At 40.9% G+C, this 15,468-nt stretch overlaps 1 protein-coding gene across 23 annotated transcripts in view; it reads left to right on the forward strand.

Moving 5' to 3' along the window:
- The window catches only part of EPB41L2 (erythrocyte membrane protein band 4.1 like 2), a 114,663-nt gene that overhangs the window by 61,147 nt on the left and 38,048 nt on the right, over positions 1-15,468 (forward strand). For all 23 annotated transcript variants that reach the window (XM_077353050.1, XM_077352878.1, XM_077353000.1 and 20 more), the window contains exons 5-9: positions 1,591-1,633; positions 7,959-8,034; positions 8,811-9,029; positions 10,949-11,036; positions 12,614-12,766. In XM_077353050.1, the coding sequence (XP_077209165.1) occupies positions 1,591-1,633; positions 7,959-8,034; positions 8,811-9,029; positions 10,949-11,036; positions 12,614-12,766 (579 nt within the window). The remainder of the gene's footprint in view (positions 1-1,590; positions 1,634-7,958; positions 8,035-8,810; positions 9,030-10,948; positions 11,037-12,613; positions 12,767-15,468) is intronic.

Genomic DNA, 15,468 nt, shown 5'->3' on the forward strand with positions numbered 1-15,468 from the left:
TATTTTGCAAAAATATGATTTGGTTTTCCTGCAAGAATCATTTTATTTATTTTATTTATTTAGATGTATATACCGCCCTCTCCGAAGGCTCAGGGCGGTTTACATTTGATCAGCCATTTTTGTCAGGCTATGTTACTTTCTACCTAATGGCTGAAAGTGCCGTTCAGGGAAGAAACGAGGCAGGCATTGTAATGTTAGTAAAAACAAATATTTTTAGTTATGTAACCTTTCTTGGGGCCTGTTCATCTATTATATTGTATGACTTCCATTGAAGGAAAAAGAAACATTGGAACTTACCTTAAGGTTTATTCATTTTAGTTGGGCGTCATCATGTCCCACTGCAAAAAAACCACAAAAACCTAGTTGGATGCAAATTCTATTATGGAGTTGGGCTGTACTAAGACTGGAGGGTCAGCCTCACTCTGAGCCAATACAGACTACAAAAATTTGTAGAGCCCTGTCTGGAGCAAGAGGAAGTGTGACTAACCAGCCTGAGTGACTGCCCCACTGAGGAGAAGAAACCTTCAGGTAGTAGTAGAAGAAGAGTTGGTTCTTATATGCTGCTTTTCTATACCAGGAGTCTCAAAGCAGCTTACAGTCTCCTTCCTTATCCTCTCCTCACAACAGACACCCTGTGAGGTAGGTGAGGCTGAGAGAGCCCTGATATTACTGCTCTGTCAGAACAGCTTTATCAGTGCTGTGGCAAGCCCGAGGTCACCCAGCTAGCTGCATGTGGAGGACTGGGGAATCAAACCCATATCACCAGATTAGAAGTTGGTTTTCCTAATGCACTAAGCTCCAATGTTTCATTTCATTCATCAGTTCCCAGAAAGGAACTATTTACAGGGTATAAATTGTGGATAAATGGAGTAGTTAATCCTTCCCTGTCTGCCTCTATTCCCTTACTGTTACTTTACCCCACCAGGGCACCTGACTGTATCTTGGTCATAAACATGGGATTAGAATTCCAAATGGGAGGATGGTTTAAGTGTACCAGTTCTTCCCACATCTTTTCCTCTGCAAAGTTCCAAACCAAACACACTGCCCATGATTTAAATAATTACGTATTTGTCTTCATAAGGTGAAGTTCAAGCCTTACAACATACACTCAATGTGACAAGTTCTAGATAATGTTGCCCCAAAATTACATTGAAGGGAAGTTGCACGATATATTTGGCAACATTACTATTGTTATATAAATATGTCATATAAAGAAGGGGGCAGTCTTGCCTTTATGTGGAATAAGAAATTTATCTTGTATGCCCAGTTACCTCTCACAGATTTTAGACAAATATGTAGGAAGACATAAGCATGGTGATTAATTGCTTATTTAAAGGGAGCTGAGTGTGTAAAAATTGTATCCTGTATTGCCCGGGATTATTTCTTTGAAAATGTTGATATTTTGTACTCATTTCAAAGCTTACAAAGATTATTCTAAGAAAACATGAAATTTGATATTCTAGTGAAAAATGTGTGCAATGGAAAGAAATGTGTAATACAGTATTTAATATTTTATTGTATAGACTTTATTAAGTGTTCTGCATACTTCCCCCTCCCCACAACTAATCTATTTCTTTCTTTCTTTAAAAGAATTGGCTTGATCCTTTAAAAGAAATCAAGAGGCAAATTCGAAGTAAGTAGTTCTGCATCTGAGAGTAATTTAAATCATTCCTCAAGTGGAAAGTTGAAGAAAACTAATCTTGCTGACTCATGAATGGTAGTACACTCCTGCTCCATTCATAAGGATAGTTATTGATTTAGAAACTGTATTGATCACATTTATTTTTTATAGATGGAAGTACTGGTGGCATAATAGATATCTGTTGGATATGAATCAGTGACAAAATGTCTGTGGCATTCCTCTCCCAACCATTAGTTCCATCTCACCCACCAAAAGGTTGATTTTTAGGGAACTGAGTGGACTAACAGGTATTTGAGTTGGTGGGGAGGGACAAAGGAACATAATCATCTCCTGACAGGCAACACTTTGCTCTCCAACAAGGGAAGTGATTTGGACCCCTTCCCCCTCACTGCAGCCCACATGGCTGCCAGTTCATGTGGGTCATGCAACCCAAGGAATCAGCTATTCAGAAGGAAACAGCCATTCAAACATTGAAAGGAACCACTGAGTGGAGAATGTGGCTAATATCAAGTGGAGCTGTCAGCAGAAGGAATGTGGATCTCAACTAATATCTGAAAAGGGTTACTTGCCAGCAATTTAAATCAAGATGGTAGATTTATAATGGCTCCCTTCAGAATATATTGTGAATTTTTAAAAGTGTGTGATTAATTTATGATCAACATAATCTTGTTTTTGTATATATGGATATTTATACAAAGTATTGTGCTTGTAATTGTACTTGTGAGATAGTGAGGTCACAGGAGAATGGCTACCTGATACCTGATAGCTTTTGGAAATATATTTCTGGAAATAGGAGTTTATTAGACTTAATTTTTTTAAGAAGTTCATTTGAAACAATTTTTGTATTCCTTTAATTATAGTATTTCCTAAACAGTCCCCCTGCATCCATTCTGCCCCTAAAGAGACAGGAAATTATAACTACCTTTCACATCTTCTCTGAATTAGTTATAATCCTAAAATTTACTAGAGTACAATCTGATTTCACAAAATGTATGTGGGGGTATGGCTCAATGGTACAGCATGTGTTTCGTATGAAGAAAATCCCAGGATCACACCCTGGATAAAAGAGTCAGGCAGCCGACAGTGTGAAAGACCAGTACCTGAAACTCTGGAGTGATGCTAGCAGTAAGAGTAGACAACATTTGACCATTGGATTTTGTGATGGTCTGCTTAATCTTCTGCTATGTTGTAAAGGAAAATGCCAACAGAAAAACAAGAAACCTATTCAAAGCAATATTCTTGTTCTAACAATATATATTCAATTTTAAGACAATTTTTGTATACATTAAGAATTAACCATAATAGTTTCTAGATAATTTCCATTTTCAGTATTCTTTCTTCAGTGGTTGAGTCCTAAATTCAAAATGTACAAATTAATGTCCATGACATATTAATAAGTCCAAATGAAACAATGAATTATCGCAAATACACATACCTCCAATATAAGATTGTTGTAACAATAGTGAAAGTTACGTTAGTGTGGAAAAATCCTACAGTATTTCTTACAAAATTAACAACATTGGTATGTCACTCATCTTATATATATTAACTAGCTTCAAAGCCCATTCCTAAGAACGGGCCTTGAAAGGGTCCCCTCCCCTGGCCCCCAGCCAGGCAGCTTAAGGTGGCTTTGGGCCGCAGTTCGCAGCCGGATCAAGCTCCTTTGCAGGCAGTGAGCAGGCTGGGAGGCCCTCGTTAGCAGGCCCTCCACCACAACCCTTTGCCCAGGGCCCTCTTCCCTTACCTGCTGCTAGCTGCAGGCACTGAGGTGCGTCTGAGAGCAAAGAGGCTAGAGTCCAGCGACGGAGGGCGGGAGCTGCAGGGACTTGGGCAGTCCAACTTGGGCAGCCGGACACGTTCCATCCTCCAGGAATTCACAAATATATAGAGGAACCATGGATATTTAAATCCATATTGTTAAAGCAAAATGTCAGGTATGACAAAAATGAAGAATAGTTTTATGAAGAAGAAAAGATACTTGTGGCCTTCACTAGAGATGCTTATTATTTTTTTTACACTCCTACACAATAAAATCTTGGCAAGAATTAGTGCCGTTTTATCTGTGCTTCAAAGATGTAAAAAGAAAAATACATTGTCTGTAAACACAATCTCCTCCTCCTAAACTTAGGGAATATATCCTTTGCACAAACAACTTGAGTATTCTTGTTGTAGGATCGATATGTGGTGCATTATACTATGGATGACAAAAGGTAACACATCCCTTTGGATGAGCCATGTCTGACTGAGCATCTGAAGTAGTAGCCTGTCTTTTCTCAGGCTCAGTACTTGCTTTTATGAAATCCTCTTATTTAGTATAATATTAATAAAACATTTAATAAATAAATTATTTCCCCCTCTTGAGTTGTTCCATCTCACAGGACATTCAGTATGTTTATACTGTGGGTTCAATGCTTGATCTAATATACAGTATAGTTTTCATTAAAATTCTGTATTAAGTTTTGTAGCCTGCACAAATGTGACAAGGTAATGCCTCCAAAATCCATCAGTAGTTTGACCATACTCCTACAATCACTCATGAAGCATCTGATGACGTTTAAAACAGAGTTTCAAGAGCCTGATGTTGGAGCGGGAAAGAGAATTATTTTTTATCCTTCCATTCTATTTTTGCAATCTTGATATGCTCTTATAAAACATATTGATGAAATATACCAGGGGTAGTCAAACTGCGGCCCTCCAGATGTCCATGGACTACAATTCCCAGAAGCCCCTGCCAGCATTCGCTGGCAGGGGCTTCTGGGAATTGTAGTCCATGGACATCTGGAGGGCCGCAGTTTGACTACCCCTGAAATATACTCTGTAAACAATTGTGGTGTGATCTTTTATAAGTAAGTGATTTTTTTACTGTGTTGGGAAATAATTAGATTTCGTTTTGAAACAACTGGTCTTTTAAAATTACCATCTATTATTCAGGCATCCTTAAATGTGATCTTTGTAAGAATTTTATGTACCACTAGAAATTAAGCCCGCTGTACTTTAAATACAGTGGGCGCTAACGGCCCTTCTATCAGGGCTGGGGCACCTCTCAGCCCCCCGCACCCAAGGCCGGCTGTCTCCTGGCCTGGGAGGCTTCCCGCAGCACGCTCGCTGCGGGCCTCCTGGCTTCGGGGCCTGGAAAGAGGCAGGACGTCCCTGATGCGCCGGCCCTGGCTCTTTCCCATCCCCGAAGCCTGGAGGGCGGGCCCTGCGGCTCCAGGAGGCGGCTTTTGGGCCGGGAAAGAGGCAGGGCGGGCACGTCCCTGGCTGTTTCCCAGCCCCGAAGCCTCACATCTTTGGTGGGCTCTTCCACCTGCGGAGGCGGCTTCGGGGCCGGAACAGAGTTGGGGCCGGCGCTTCCCCCCCTCACTGCCACCTCCTCCCTCCCCGCCACCTACCTAACTTCTCGGCGGCGAGACAGCAAATGGCAGCGGTCGGCCGAATTTGGCCAACGTTGGAGGGGGGCGCCTCCCAATTCATCAGTCCAGCGCCAAGGGACCAATCGTGAGCCGTACTCTGCGTGGCTCGCGATTGGTTCCTTGGCGCCGGACTGACAATCAGAGGGCCCAATTGGCAGGTACTTTGTCAGTCTGTGGGTAGGGGCCAATCGGCACCCTTCCTCATACTGGAGAGGGCCCGCCCTCGGGGCTCTTACTGTTTTATTTTATCTGCTTCGCAGGAGCGGTTAAGGATGATGGTAGCCAGATCATTTCTTGGAAATATTGTCTATATTTTTAATCAGAAGTGCAGTTCTGCAGAACTTGGCATTAGAAACTATGACTCATTTGGAAAAAATGCTACAATTTTCAAAGTTCAGACTTTCAGCATACACATACAATGAAGTATGTAGGTTACGTTTGCTTTACAGTCCACAATGCCAAATTGCTGTTCACAAGCAGATCTATAAAGTTTTTTTCATTGTCCCTGAAACAGATTTAGAGGAGATGTTCTCCTGGTTAACATAAGAAACTAGAGGAAAAATAACATTCTTAAGTCTTTGTGCAAATTATGCAAATTTCCCCAAATTATTATGTGCAAGTATAAATCAGAATGAAAGTAGAAGAGCCATGAAGTATTCTGTTTTATGAAAATATTACTTAGTTACCTCTGGCTTCTGAATCAAACAAGATCAAGATGTCTATTTAGCAAAGATGTGTAAGTATAAGATTTCTAGGCAGGGGATCCTCAGGGACTTGCAGGGGTATCTTTATTTTCATATATATTCCATGCCCTAGTCTATTTCCTCTTTTCTTGTGACAGCCACCATATCTTCTCCCCATTCCTTGCTTCTCACTTATCAACCAATCTTTCTTTTACTTGCCCCTCCCAGACTTCAACTTTATTTATATTATTGCATTATTTAATATTTGATACTGCATTTAAACCCCAAAGCAGCTTGCATCATTCTCCATTTTTTCCTCATACCATCCGTGTTAGGTAGTAGATTAGGCTGTGAGAGTGACTACCACAAGATTACCCAGCAAGAGTCCATGATAGTCAGGAATTTAGCCTGGGTTTTCCAGATCCTGGTCCAGCACTCTAACTACTACAATACACTGGCTGTCAAGTTTCTTTTCTTCTGTTCCCCTGGCATCCTGGGGGAAATCTGGCCAAGATGCAAACATCTGCTGGTCCCCTCCTGGACACCTCCTCCATGACTGAACAGTCCGACCTACCCAAGGTCTATTACTGTTACTGTTCCTATTAAAATATTGTTCTGGTTACATTATGATTGTTATATTTGTTATATGGTTACAGTGTTCTATGTAATTACCCTTTGACATTCTATGTAAACAGCCCAGAGCCGTATGGAAGGGCGGCATTAAAGCAATAAATAAATAAATAAATAAATAAAATTTGGTGGCAAATAAATGTGGTGGCTACTGCCAGGCTGGGCTGAATTATGCAAGTTGATGAGTCTGGGTGACTTATGTGACATCAAATTCTTTGCTCTACATGGGTGAGTGGTGGAAATTGCATAGTAAGCAGTCTGGTAGATTCTGCTGAGACTGACCACAATTAGTCTTCACTCCCAGGCAGGAGGAAGTGAAGCAGAGATGAACTGAGAGACCAAAATAGTCCTAGAAAGAGCCTTTCACTGACAAAAAACTATGTTTTGAAGGCTGATGATGTTGTTGCTTAGCAATACCCTTAGTGCTGAGATCTCAGAGGACATTTATTTCTTAAAGGTACAGATGTACTTCATAGGGCTTGAACCCCCCCCCCCCCAGTATAATTTTAATTTAGGTTTCAGATTTTTTCTGTAATTTGGAGGCTTATTCAGGGTAAAAAAAAAAAGATATATCTGTTTTATCTGCATGATTCCAGTCTCTAGAGGTAAGTATCCATAGACAGGGCTATGCTGAGAATTAGATATATTGGTTAACTTGCTAGAACTGTGAACTGTACAAAGCCTTGGTTGTAGTGCTAGCTTAAATACATATTTATTTGGTACATTTATAGTTCGCCCTTCTCACTGACATTCAGAGTAGATTATGTAAACTAAATTGATGCAGTCATGATAAGACAGTATCATATGATGAGAAAGCAATGAAGGAGGATTACCAAAATCTGTATAAACAGACTATTAGATATGATTCAAAGTGCAGATATAATAAAGTGCAGAAAAATATATCAGTCAAAATAATATAGTGATAACAGGATAACTCTTCCTCAAACATGGAGATAATTGGGAGTCCTTAGGCTAGCCTCTCTCAGCATAAGCCATTTATAGTGGGTGTGAGGATAAAGAGGAAGTATACCACCCTGAGTGCCTTGAAGAAAGAATGGGATATAATTTTTTAATTGCTTAGGTAGTGATTGCATTTGTGCAGTATTAAAATAGGTACAGTATCTCATTGTTTTGATCCCACAATCTGACAGCTGAACATGCTGGCAGTTGTGGATCTTCCTGGCTCTCTCCTTCTCCCAACATCCATTTTCATCCCCAGGAAACTTTATTGCTAGGTTCACAGGATCTACAAGGAGCAAAAGCCATAGGTTATGAGAATTACCTTGGGGATGAGGAAGAGGGCAAAATCATTCCCTCCTGCCTCTTGTGTGGGCAGCACAGAGGCAGAAGGAATGACTTTATTCCTTCCCCCTCCCCATAGCAGCTTCCTGATCTATTACTCCACACAATTCCTGTGACCCGTTTTCCAGAGGTTAGAAATGGATGATGGAGGGGCGGGGGGAGTATCAGTAGGACCAAAGAACCTTTCCGAGTTCTTGTGCTGGTTCTAACCCATTGTATGGTACTTTCCATACAACTTTAATTAGATATAGTTGCTCTTGTTTTTCTCATTAAACTTTCCAATTGCAGATTTACCCTGGGTATTCACGTTTAATGTGAAATTTTATCCACCTGATCCTTCACTTTTAATAGAAGACATTACCCGGTATGTTATCATATTTACTTTATTTTGAATTATATATTGTCATCATAATGGAAAAATCTCTGAAGCTTTATATCTAGATGGACTAGATCAGGGGTAGTCAACCTATGGTCCTCCAGATGTTCATGGACTACAATTCCCATGAGCCCCTGCCAGCAAACACTGGCAGAGGCTCATGGGAATTGTTGTCCATGGACATCTGGAGGACCACAGGTTGACTACCCCTGGACTAGATGGACCACTTGTCTGATCCAGCAGGGCTGCTGTTATGTTCTGTTATGTTCTTATGGGGGAGGAAGGGTTGGGGGGTGCTTTATGGTCTAAACGTAGACCATAAATATTCTATGAATATTACTTTAGACAGCTGTATTTCTCTTTAATTAGCTTGTTTGTTTTAATAATCTGGTTTTTTTAATTCTGTGACACTGTTCTGAAGTATCTGGAGAATTAACTGAAGTAAATAAGGAATCTGTTCTACTGTACAAATTTTAAAACACTTTAAACTTCACTTCCTATATCATGGCTTGAATAGTATGTAATAATGTAAGATAAAATATGAAAATGACCTATATGTTTGTGCCTTTTAATTTTTGTCCTAAAAATAAGCATGCTAGAGCTAGGATACTTCATAAAATGTGTATTAACATTTAATTCAAACTGTTTGTTCCAAGGTATTTTATTTTTTTTGTAAAGTATGCCTTCAGTAATCAACTAAAACTTGGCTTTCCTGACAAGTCAAAAACACAATATGTCTCATAAATTCCCCTTTTTTCTTCTAGGTATTTTCTGTGCTTACAACTTCGTCAGGACATTGCTTCTGGCCGCCTACCATGTTCTTTTGTGACTCATGCTCTTCTTGGTTCATATACTCTGCAAGCTGAACTAGGTGACTATGATACAGAGGAACACAACAGTGATTATATTGGGGAATTCCAATTTGCACCCAACCAGACAAAAGAGATGGAGGAGAAAGTAATAGAGTTGCACAAATCACACAGGTATGTCACTTCTTAAAGTCTTATGTTCCCATCCTTAGAAGCATCTAGTAGTGGATAATGAGTGGGAATCCTAAGAGCTAGAATGCCTTGTCTATTTTTTTTATACCCTTAATTAAAAAAAAAGAAACCAAAAAACCTTGGGAAAGCTCAAGCTGAAAGAATTTGTTCATTGTTAAGGACTCAGTAGACTTTTATTTTTAAAAGTCAGCCAAAAGTGGGCCCATTTCTTTAGCCAATAAAAATAACAAACACTGGAGGAAGAGGTTTAGGTAGAAAAACAGACGTTACAAGTGAGTGATTATTTGTTGTCAAGATGAACTTTTGTAACTGGTTGCAAGAAGAAGAAGAAGAAGAAGAGTTGGTTCTTATATGCCGCTTTTCCCTACCCGAAGGAGGCTCAAAGCGGCTTACAGTCGCCTTCCCATTCCTCTCCCCACAACAGACACCCTGTGGGGTGGGTGAGGCTGAGAGAGCCCTGATATCACTGCCCGGTCAGAACAGTTTTATCAGTGCCGTGGCGAGCCCAAGGTCACCCAGCTGGTTGCATGTGGGGGAGCGCAGAATCGAACCTGGCATGCCAGATTAGAAGTCCACACTCCTAACCACTACACCAAACTGGCTCTCTCTCTCTCTCTCTGGCAAGGCATCTGTCAGTGCAGTTCTAAGCAGAGTTACACCCTTCTAAGTCTGTTGAAGTCAGTGGATTGTAATTCTCTTTAGGATTGCACTGTACAGCATTTTCTTAGGATGTTTTTTATTTAAATTGGAAGTAATAGCCAGTGGGTTTTATGTACTGCAATAAAACATTATGGACGAGTACATTCTTGTCAAAATCAGAAGTTTTTTTTTTTTTTACAAAAACTCTGCCTTCGTAAAAAAAAAAAAACAACTTCTGATTTTGACAAGATTTGTATCAAACTATATCCTGCAAATTTTGTGTCAGCTTTATGTGTATATATCTCAATAATCTTACAGCTGTCTAAGTCTGCCTAAGATGACTCTTTTGCTCTATAACAAGATGTGAACCTTACTCATGTTTCTACATCAAGGGCTTTCTGGATAAACTCCAGAGGCAATTTCTAGCAAAGCATTATGTCAGAGAACATACTATTATAAAACCTATATATCCTTTGGAATTGAGAGGATAGATACTAGGTAAGGTATATTATTATATAAATAAAGTTAGTTGTTTGCCAACTTCTGGGATGTTTGCCAACACATGAAGTAATAGAAACTGGAGCTTTCAAAATCCTTATTTTATTGCTGGTTTTTCTTAAATTATTTCAATACCTGCATATTTTGGAATATAAATGTAATAAATTTATAATAAAACATACATTAATAAGGCTCATGAGATTTCAGGATAGCTTTAAAGCTAATGTTTTGCAGGTAAGGTGTGACCATGAAAAAGGTCCTTTGACTTACAGTACCCACCTGATATCCAGAAATTGCAGTATATATAGCAAGGTCTACAATTCAGATCAGAGCATTTAATAGAAAGAACAAGTAATTTTGTTACTCTAGTCCCAGACATTTATTTGTCTTTATTTGTATAGAAATGTTAGATGTAAATGACTTTGATCTTTAAACTATTTCTGGGTTTTTTGTTTTTGTTTGTGGGTATGCTGGGTTACTATTAAGATTTGTATCAAATTAAATCCTGAAAAATTAATTGTAAGCATAAATTTAGCCAGTCAAGAACTTTCCCACAGTATTAATAGCTCTTAGGCACAATTTGACATTAAAACTGCATGTTACCATGTTCTCAACGCTTGGCCATTACTATTCTACCTTTCAGAGATACCTGACTTGTTTCTGTTAGAAACAGAATCCTTGACTGTATGGAATTTGCTTTGATTCAGAAGAGCAATTTCTTATGATTTTCTCTTTTGCCTTATTTCTTCTTTCAATACTTCCAGAGGTTTGACACCAGCACAAGCAGATTCCCAATTCTTAGAAAATGCAAAAAGGCTTTCTATGTATGGAGTGGATTTACATCATGCCAAGGTATTGGCCTTTGCTTCTATATAAGATATGCAGCAGGCGCAAGTACTCTAAAACAGTGGTCCCCAACCTTTTTGTCACTGGGGACTGGTCAACGCTTGACAATTTTACTGAGGCCCGGGGGTGGGTAGTCTTTTGCCGAGGGACGTCACCGCCGCCTGAGCCCCTGCTCCACTTGCTTTCCCACCGGTGCCCCTGACTTCTCACCGCCTGCTGGGGGGCGCTGCCAGCAGTAGCTGCGCAGTGCCACATCGAGGGGGAGCCCCAGCCATGGCGGCTGCCGGAGACCACCAATGGTGAGCCAGTGGCAGGGCAGCTCCTGAGGCAGCATCCAGGGAGGAGGACAAGGAGGAGCTGCGGCCAGGTACCAACTGGTCCGCGGACCGGTACCGGTCTCCGGACCAGGGGTTGGGGACCACTGCTCTAAAATTCATCTTGCAATATTCTTCACTTCCTATTGGCAGGGCAGCATGCCCTGCCGCATCTCGGGAACACACGGTGGTAGGAATCCCCCAGCACACATGGACTGCCATGATGTTGTGCTTGCGCATATGCACTGCCGGAGCTGGAAAGGTCTGCCACACAATGCAGCGGCGGCAGCAGGAGGAAATGGGGGCCTCACTGCACACTGGCAGGATAGCAGCATGCCACTATCCCACCATCATGGGGGTGGGAACATGCCCTGTTCGGCTCCGCAGTTCCGTGAAGCCGACCGAGATGTTTGGTGTCCCTGCAGCCCCTTGAGCACGGAGCTGTCCCAGAAGATCCTCTGATGGCGGCTGCAGCATCACACAGACACGGAAGCATCTGAATTCCCTTACTGTGGGCCATCCAAGGCCCTGATTTCAGACAGGCCTGGCAGGCAGCTGGGATGGCAGCAACGTCATGCGCAGACAAGGATTAGCCCTGCTGCCATGCCGCCGCCAGCCCGGCTTTCCCACCCCGTGCATAATTGGTCATAGTGTGCTAAATCTGAATCTTCTGTTTCCACAGTTACTATTGATCACAACTTTGTCTCCTCTTTGTTGTGTTTTTCTATCACTACTCTTTTGTATTCATTCTGCCTTCTCTCTGTGTCGCCTCTCTAAAAGATTATCATAGCTGCTTTTTGTTACTGGTTCAGTGTTTCTCAAAACTAACTATTTGTATTTTCCCTTTATATTCTTCTTGCCTGTCAGAGGTTTTGGGTCTCTTATTAATACTGTGCATTCCTCTCCTGCCTATTTGCTGATTTTTTCTACCAGTTTTCTCCAGTTGGCAGCTAACCATTTCAGCGTGTTAGATCATTATTTTGTCTGATTGTAATTTTTATTGAATGTTTCATAAAGCCTTGTTTTAACCTCTTTGTAATTTCAGACTTTATCATCAACTTGGTTGGACTAAATTTAACTTGTTATTCTATTTCACATGTTTGTTATTTTAGTATCCTTTTTGCTGGTATCTTTTCTTCTACTCCCTTTTATTTTGTTGACCTGTCAATTTTCCATGAATGCATAGGTAAACGTATAAATATTTTTAATAAATTAGAATAAAATGTTAGTGAATTCCTGTAGCAAATTAATTTTACAATTTCTTTATAGGATTCTGAAGGTGTGGATATCATGCTTGGTGTGTGTGCCAATGGGTTGCTTATTTACAAGGACAGACTCCGAATAAACCGTTTTGCCTGGCCCAAAATTTTGAAGATCTCTTATAAGCGCAGCAATTTCTATATTAAAGTTAGGCCAACTGAGGTAAGCATTAGGCATCTGAACTCACTGTAAATATGGCCATCTTCAGATAGCTGTCGGTTTTGTTTCTTCATACTACCTCAGCACAAATGGCTTAGATAGTTAACTTTTCAGAGTGCCAGTGGTGTACTTCCATACATGATAAATAGGAAAAATAAACAGCATTGACTTGCTACCCAAAGTCCTAGAATGCCCTGTTCTTAAAACAGCTGGTCTGAAGCTTCTGGTTTACATGATTGGAGTCACAGTTACTGCTGGGAAGGTCTAGATTTTTCTTTAACAGTCAGGACAGCTTAGAGTAATGCAACTTTCCACAAATCAGAGTTATGTGATAGTGTTTTTTTCATGCACATTTCAGTTTCTGAAAATGAAAAACACTCTCAGGCTGCTTCAGATTTTAAAAGAAAATGTTGGAATGAAATGTAAAGGCAAGCAAAGAGGAAATTTAGAGTCCACTAAAAATGTATACATATTAGCTTGGTTCAGGTTTAGTATCTGTCAAGGAACTTTGAAGGATCTTCAGATTTGTTTCCATAATCCCCTTTCTCCTTATATATGTTATAATTATTAATTTCCAAGTTAACATAAAGGTAAAGGTATCCCCTGTGCAAGCACCGAGTCATGTCTGACCCTTGGGGTGAGGCCCTCCAGCATTTTCTTGGCAGACTCAATATGGGGTGGTTTGCCAGTGCCTTCCCCAGTCATTACCGTTTACCCCCCAGCAAGCTGGGTACTCATTTTACCGACCTCGGAAGGATGGAAGGCTGAGTCAACCTTGAGCCGGCAGCTGGGATTGAACTCCCAGCCTCATGGACAGACAGCTTCAGACAGCATTTCCGCCTCTTACCACTCTGCACCACAAGAGGCTCTAGTTAACATATGGTGGCTTATTTGTAGTTTAAAGAGCAAGTGCAAACCATAGTTTCCCAGTTTAGATGTGGTGGAAAAACTGGGCCAAGTAGGGCAGTACCTATTTCTCCAGGAGATAATGGAGCAGTGACTTCACAAACATGTCTGAAGTTCTTTCAGTGCTCATTTACATAGCAGCTGTGGTTGCCATAACATCTCAACCAGACCTCAGAGAAAATTGCAGCCATAACTGATTAATTGTCCTATTTCGCTATTTTTCAAAATATAGGGAGACTAGAAATTGAAATAATATGTTAAAAATGTCTAATAGGACGTATTTAGAATCTCTTATATTTATGTAAAGATCAATATTAGAGCATCAGTTCATCTTTGGTCTACTGTGCAGTTCCTCATTGGGACTACATCCAAGCAAACTTAATTTCAAAGTTTAAAAAGTCATCTAGAGGGCTCACCTTCCCCTCAAGCCATTGTGAGCTGTCCTTCCCGCCAAAACAGTCATATGGGAGTGGGGCACCTCCTCCCCTTAGTTCCTTTTTCACTGTTGTTGAAGCCTCTTTTCAGTTCTCCATGTGTGAAAAAGCTCTTTTGTTCTGGTTTTGATACCCTAGAGAAGAAAGGTATTAGTTTACTGGAATTTCAGGCAAGAAGAAAATAACTGATGAACTGAACAGACTGGAAGCTGCACGCTCCTTTGTCTTTAGGGCCAAAGGCTGTCTCAGCACACTGCCTTGATTTCTCTGAAAATTCCTTCTCTCAGGGCAGAATGGCAGAGAAAGCTCTATTTTAAAAATGTACCAGATACCGCACTAAAATGTCTCATTCTGACAAACATGATCTGTGCCTTTGGTGTCTCAATGAAAAGTACGATGTGGAAAACTGCCAGGTGTCTGAACCCAGAGTGCTACAGCTTTCTGTTTAAAGGCTGCTCTGTGGGAAAGCACATTGTCCTCATCTTATAAGCCTCTCATACCTGTCCAGCCATCTACCTCAAAATCGCAGGGATCTTTCTTGATACGTCCAGGTCCATCCACTCTTGACCAACTCTGCACCAATCGTTCCCAGTTCCATCAGTTCCAAGAAGTACATAGTCTGAGGAAGAGTGCTTGCACTCGAACGCTCATGCCTTGAATAAATCTTTGTTGGTCTTGAAGGTGTCACTGGAGTCTGATTTTGTTTTATTAGTCAAAGAAGAGTCACTCTAAATCCAAACACAGAGAAAAGACCAAATCTGTGACTTGCTTCTATTACTACCAAACTCACACCCCACTTCTGATTTTGATAAAGTCGCCTGTTATTAGATGTTGACCCCTATATTTCATATAGGGTGGCACTTTTCGCTCTGGCCACCAGGAAGATCCGAGCCAAAGCTGTCTTACAGATGTCCCCACCTGGATACACAGTGTTTCTTTTAAATAGTAACTCAGTAGCCCTCATCTACAATTTTATGTACGCAATATTGGAGAAATATTGTTTTATCCATATTTGTACCATATTGTTTTTAATTATGTTTTGTAATGGCCTTTGGCTAAACACAATAAATGCTATCGTATCGACTTGCTTCTATTGATCATCCCAAGTCCATTCCCAGGGATTTGATACTTTTTATTTATTACTAGCTGTAAAGCCCATTAATAAGAATGGGCTTTGAAAGGCCCCCTCCCAGGCCCCTGTGGGCTGCTGGCACCACGGCTGCATCCCTGGGGCCTGCCAAGCACTCAGGCGGTGAGAGTGCCTGCCGGGCCCTAGAGAAGGGAACCTTCCCCCCCTCCCCACTGGTGCTACGGCCACTTCCCTGGGGCCCAGCAAACACTTTCACCACCATGTAGAGACAGTGA

Source organism: Paroedura picta, chromosome 1 (genome assembly GCF_049243985.1).
Source record: "Paroedura picta isolate Pp20150507F chromosome 1, Ppicta_v3.0, whole genome shotgun sequence".
Lineage (NCBI taxonomy): Eukaryota > Metazoa > Chordata > Lepidosauria > Squamata > Gekkonidae > Paroedura > Paroedura picta.